This window comes from Caloenas nicobarica, chromosome 12 (assembly GCF_036013445.1).
Source record: "Caloenas nicobarica isolate bCalNic1 chromosome 12, bCalNic1.hap1, whole genome shotgun sequence".
NCBI lineage: Eukaryota > Metazoa > Chordata > Aves > Columbiformes > Columbidae > Caloenas > Caloenas nicobarica.
Window position 1 is genome coordinate 598,463 of NC_088256.1, and position 6,261 is coordinate 604,723.

Below are 6,261 nucleotides of genomic sequence, written 5' to 3' on the forward strand. Positions count from 1 at the left end.
TCTCCCCCCATCCCTCCTCTGATCTGGTCTGGTGCTCCTGGCCCGTTCCCTGTGCTCCCCACAGGGCCCCAACCTGGCACTGATGCTCTGCAGAGCAGGTTGGCTGCAGAACCATGGGGTGACTCCACACTGGTTGTGCTGCTCAGTGAGGGACACAGATGCAACTGGATGGGCTGCACTGTCACTGAGCTCTTTCCCGGGGGTCTAAAGCTCTGGAATGGGTTCAGAGGATTTCTTGGGACTCATTGGGTTTTCCGCCCATTTCGGTTCAGCAATCCCTTCCTTGTCCTTCAGGTGCTGGGAGATTGGTGCAGGAAGACGCGGCCTGTCCCGTTCCCAGGGACGGAGGTAGGCTGACTAGCCCGTAATTATTCAAATTGTCCTTCCTGCCCTTCTTGAAGATGGGTTTGACATCTTCCTTTCCCCAGGACCTCAGAACTTCTCTGATCCTGCTGTCACTTTTGAAAGCACAATCCAGAATCATGGGCAAGGGTGATGTAGCAGACAGGAGCACTTGCAATGAGCCTGCCCAAGGCAGCTGAGATGAATCTCACTGGGCCACTGAGGTTTGTTCCTGGAGTCACTACACAGAAATGCCAGGGTTCCATCAGGCATCTGTGTCTGAGCTGGTCTGAGGACTCATTATGCACCCAGGGATGTTCAGAGACAGAGTTTGTCCCTTTTACACACAGAGGAAGGAGTCACAGTGGGTCTCTGGCCTCCTGTTGCTACTCCAAAAGGACAGGAGGCACCTCAACCCTGTGGTGTGTCACCCTGCTCTGCACTTATCTGAGATGTCCCACATCATGAGGAATGGACATGGGGACCTCAGTTCAAGGAAGAAGACCCAGTGGGTGTTTTCCCATGGGGTGTTACTCCCAATGTGAAGTGACCTCGAGACACTGTCTGTCCCACAGGCGTTCATGGAGCTCCCAGGAATAGCTGATGGTGTTTGTGCTCACTCGGTTTCATCTAACCTCATGTACATGATGTGTGTGCTCACATCTCATCTATACAATGCAAACATGGACTTCTCACCTACTCTTTAAGTGTCCATCCATTTAGGGAAGAGCAACCTCTGTGAGCTGAGGGTAGAGGTCAGGGCTGGAAATGGTTGTGAGGGGCCAGTCCATGACGATGCCCTGGGGCAGCTTCCATGGGGTGTCCAGTGCACAGGGGCACAGCCCAGACCCTGCTCTGCTGGTCCTGCAGGTCTCTGGCAGGAGGCCTGGCTGTGAGAGGACACTGCTGTGTGCCCAGCCCCCCCCACACACTGTTCAGCTGTACACTGGTGTTTGCATCTGTGGCCACTTTTGTGGGAATGTTATTGAGAAAAACTCTTACCCTGAGGAGATGATCGTTCTTTCTGTAAAGGCCGTTGTGAGGCCAGCTCCGTCACACAAGTGCCCATTGCCGGTCCCTGCCTGCGCTCACAGGACTGACACACAGCAGGATGGTGACCAAGCTGCCAGAGCACTCAGGCCTTGCAGCAACACAAGGGATGAGAAGGAGAGTGTGGGAGTGGAACGAGAACAGCTCTGGAAGGCCAAGTGCTGGTGGTCCCTGGCAGTGCTGCCATGCTGGACTCTTTTCCCCTCCTCCCATGCACACAGGAACTGTCCCTGCAGCTCCAAAAGGCCTTGCAGGAAGGATATAGTGTAAATCAGGTCACTGTAGGACCCTTGACTTTGTTTAAATACACACGGATCATGGCTCCTCATTTACACAGCCAGTCGTTATAAAAGAAAAGGAGACAGTGAATTAGAAAGGGAATGAAAACATTACGACAATTAATAAAAAGCGAACAACAACAGAAAATACAGATGGGAGGCTGGTCCTGTAACTAGTTACATTAAATCTGCCCTATAGAAGAAGACGGACAGTTTATTGCTTCAGAAAAGTATCCAGTCATAAGTTTCCTCAGGGCATCCTTGAGCTCCTGGTTCCTCATGCTGTAGATGAGAGGATTCACTGTTGGAGGCACCACCGAGTACAGAACAGACACCACCACGTCCAGGGATGGGGAAGAGATGGAGGGGGGCTTCAGGTAGCAAAACACAACTGTGCTGACAAACAGGGAGACCACAGCCAGGTGAGGGAGGCACATGGAAAAGGCTTTGTGCCGTCCCTGCTCAGAGGGGATCCTCAGCACAGCCCTGAAGATCTGCACATAAGACTCGACAATAAACACAAAACACCCAAGTATTACTAAGACACTAACCACAAGAAGCCCAACTTCCCTAAGGTAAATGTCTGAGCAGGACAATTTGAGGATGTGGGGGATTTCACAGAAGAACTGGTCCACAGTATTACCGTGGCAGAGTGGCAGTGAAAATGTATTGGCCGTGTGCAGCAGAGCATAGAGAAACGCAGTGGCCCAGGCAGCTGCTGCCATGTGGACACAAGCTCTGCTGCCCAGGAGGGTCCCGTAGTGCAGGGGTTTGCAGATGGCAACGTAGCGGTCATAGGACATGATGGTGAGAAGACAATATTCTGCACCAAACAAGAAACCTATAAAGAAGACTTGGGCAACACATCCTGCAAAGGAAATGACCCTGGTATCCCACAGAGAGTTTGCCATGGATTTGGGGACAGTGATGGAGATGGAGCCCAGGTCGAGGATGGCAAGATTGAGCAGGAAGAAGTACATGGGGGTGTGGAGGTGCTGGTCACAGGCTATGGTGGTGATGATGAGGCCGTTGCCCAGGAGGGCAGCCAGGTAGATGCCCAGGAAGAGCCAGAAGTGCAAGAGCTGCAGCTCCCGTGTGTCTGTGAACGCCAGGAGGAGGAACTGGGTGATGGAGCTGCTGTTGGACATTCGCTCTGCCTGTGAACATTGGGACCGGTCATAGGAGGAAAAGACAGTGAGAAGTTACAGGAGATTTCTCTGAGCAAAATCAAAGCCATTTCTCATACACCCTGCCTGCTCCACAACCCGTTGTCCTTTTCCAGACCTTCCTTCAGCTCCGTGGCTGAACCCTGGGTGGTGCTGGCTGGAGGTGCCATGAGGAGCAGGGCCTGTGCCCGCTGGCTGCCCAGGAGTCAGCCCTGCCCTGCAGCAGGGCGTCATGGGAACGGGGGCAGGGGCCAGACCTGGGGTTCAAAGTGGTCATCTGAAACTGCTGCTGGTGAAGAAGGGCCTGTCAGCATCTGCACAGTGACAGAGAATGAAATAGGATGGTAAAATAAAGTTTGAAATGTTTGGGTTTTTTACAGCTTCACAGAATCACAGAATCTTAGGGATTGGAAGGGACCTTGAAAAATCATCTAATCCAATCCTGCAACTCCCCTGGAGAGTGTTATTGGGTGTCAGAAACCCTCACCATTTCTGCTGCACTCAGGGAGAACAGAGTGAGTCCTGTGAGACCAGAGGATGCCTGTGGGAGATTGCAGAGTGAGGGCAGCTGCTCTGTCCCTCTGTCTTGCTCCAGCTGGCCTGGGCTGGCACCTTTCTGAGATGGAGGCTGATCACACTCCCATGTTACCCTGAAAAGCCACCAGGCACTGCTGAGAGCAGAGGTTTGCAGGCTGGAAAAAAGGACAGGTCAGACTAAGGCAGATGTGTCCAGCCAAGGTGATGCTGGTGCTGTGCAAAGACAGAGGAGTGGCTGAAGGGATGTTACAAGGCTTCTGGCAGATGCACTGCAGAGTTGCAGTTCAGGAGTTTCAGTGACTTGCTAAAACTGGAGAGCTCCTTTTTCATTTATCCTTTCCTCCATCCCCCCAATCCACAAGTCTTGGAATAGGAAACTGAAAGGACAGACTCGGGAAATCTCCTTATCTTTGTAGTAATAGCTGTACAGATATTCTCCTTGAAACCTCCTATGGGAAGAGCAGCCCTGACCCACGGAGAACCCAGCAGCACAAGGACTCTGCCCTGCCAGAGGTCGCTCCTTCCCCCCACAGATTTTCCCCTGAGTGTTGCTGGGATCTACCCAGGCAGGCTGAGCGCTGACCCTGGCAGGTGGCAGAGTCCTTGCCCCGGCACAGCCCTGGAGTGCAGGGACCCTGCTCTGTAGGACAGCCCTGGGCACCCCTGGGTGCTCACCCACCTTCACACCCTGCAGCTGGGAGAAGGCAGCTGTCGTGCCCTGTCCATGCAGGGAATCCCTGCTGAAGAGCAAATCCTTCTCCTCCACACCAGCCATGAAATGTGCCAGCTCTGGGAGATAATTGCAGGATCCTCATCTTCACCACCCTGCACCCAGAGACTTACTGTGTTAAGGACTGTGAAGATTTCTCCCCCAGTGAGCTCTCAGCTGTCTCACCACCCCAGCCTGCGTTTCCCCTCTCTGCCTGGCTCCTCTGCCCTCGGTGCTGCAGGCAGAGCCCTCAGCCCTGCTGCGCTTTGCAGAGGAGCTGCTCCTGGGCAGAGCTGTCTCTCTGCAGCGCTGCCGCTTGCCATGAGCTCCGTCTGTGCCAGGAGCCCAGCCCAGCTCAGCAGCACAGGAGCAGCTCATGATGTCCCTTTCTCTGTCCCCTCTGAGCTCCCTGCAGGTGTCCCTGGGGCTCCAGCGGCACATCCTTTGAAACAACCTCAAGTAATCAGTGATGTTGATTGTCTCTCCTCTGCACGGACACTTCTTGCCAGCATTGTATTCTTCCTATTAGAAAATAAATTGGTATGAGAATCATCTTTTCTTATTCCATCATTAGACAGGACACCAGGAATGTTACAGCAAAGGATCTCATTTCTCCAAGCTGGGGGAGGAATATCTTCAGCGGAATGAATTTAGGTATTTTATTCTGCTTTTATACTCCTAGGTCTAGAGAGATGTTCATCAATCTTTTGACTATGTCATGTCTGTGCTTTGCAGCAAAGCCTTTGCACACATGGGCTCTTGGACACTTGGTACCCAGTTTCTGTGGGGCGACTCAGAGGTTTCCTGGTGCCACAGCTGGGGTGGTTCAGCCCAGATGTGAGGCAATGGCCTCAGCCAGGGACCTGACTGGGTGAGCTGGAGCTGTCAGTGTTGCAGACAGAGCTGTGACACGGATGGAATAAACTGCCAAGGCAGGGTGGCAGAAGTTAGTTCATCTGGTCTTCAAGGACAGCAGCCTCCAAGCACAGCAACTGTCCAGATCAAACTCAGTCTAGACCTGTAAGGCAATTCAGGGGCCCCTTAATGAGCTGTTACTACTGCAGGAACAGTTAAAAGAGAAAGAAAACACCATGTGGCTACTGATTAATTTAATAAGAGAAAGAGGAGAGAATCTCTTTGTTCTCTTGTCCTCCAGTCCTCCATCTTCACCAGCAAGGTCTCCCAGGCCTCTGTGACTGGAGGCAGAACAACCAGCAGTGGATGGGGATCAAGTCAGGGGTCACTGGAACTAACACAATCCTTTCCAGTCTATGGGACAGGAGGGGCAGCATCCCAGGAGCTGAGACAGCAGGACCATGTCACAGTGAGGACACTCTCCACCATCTTGGAAAGCTCATGGAGACTGGGGGGGAATTCCCTGACCACTGGCAGCTCTCACACATTGTGTGCACTTTTCAAAAATGGCCAGTGGGTGAGCAGGGGAACTAAGGGCTGTGCCCCAGAACATGTCCACTGGGACCCCATTTCTGGGTGTGTGAAAGAGAAAGTGATGGGGTTTACCCAGGGCAGGTTGTGCCTGTCCATCCTCTTTGCTTTCTGTGAGGAAAGGACAGGGTTGCTGGACGTGGGGAGAGCAGTGGTGGTCTGTTACCTGGAAGTCAGCAAGGCATTCAGCATCATCCCCCACAATATTCTTGTGTCCAAGGTAGGATATTATGGTCTGCATGAGTGTATGAGTAGATGGGTAAAAGCAAGATGGATGGTTGGGCTTAGAAGGACAGTAGATAAAAGGAGAAACTTTCCAATCATGGGGACAGTCAAGCACTGGAAGCTGTTTCCCAGGAGTGCGCACTTACAGTGTCCCAGAAAGTGTCCAAGATGTGTTTGGATAAAGCCCTGAGTTATCTGGTCTGACCCTGCTTTGAACAGGAGGTTGGTCAAGACACGTACCAAGGTCCTTTCCAGCCTGAATGATGCTGTCCTTCCTTACCCTTCAGTTTTCAAAATAGACTAAACTCTAAGGTTTTCCCTGACAACAGAAATAATTCACATGAGGTGCAGGGCTGCTTTACAAGTAACCCTAAACAGCCCTAGCCACAACTTTTGCATCCCTTTTCATTTGCCCCAACCCAAGTTCTTCTTTTTGGCTGTCCTAACACCCTTCCAGAAAGAACAGGCCACCTTGTTCATCCTATCAGAGCAGGTTGCTCAACAAGTG

The 6,261-nt window shown here is 52.2% G+C and overlaps 1 protein-coding gene across 1 annotated transcript; it reads right to left on the reverse strand.

Moving 5' to 3' along the window:
• Positions 1-1,852: 1,852 nt before the first annotated feature.
• On the reverse strand, positions 1,853-2,818 carry LOC135993644 (olfactory receptor 14C36-like). The gene has a single exon (XM_065643656.1). The coding sequence runs from the start codon at positions 2,816-2,818 to the stop codon at positions 1,853-1,855; it is 966 nt and encodes a 321-aa protein (XP_065499728.1).
• Positions 2,819-6,261: the final 3,443 nt, after the last annotated feature.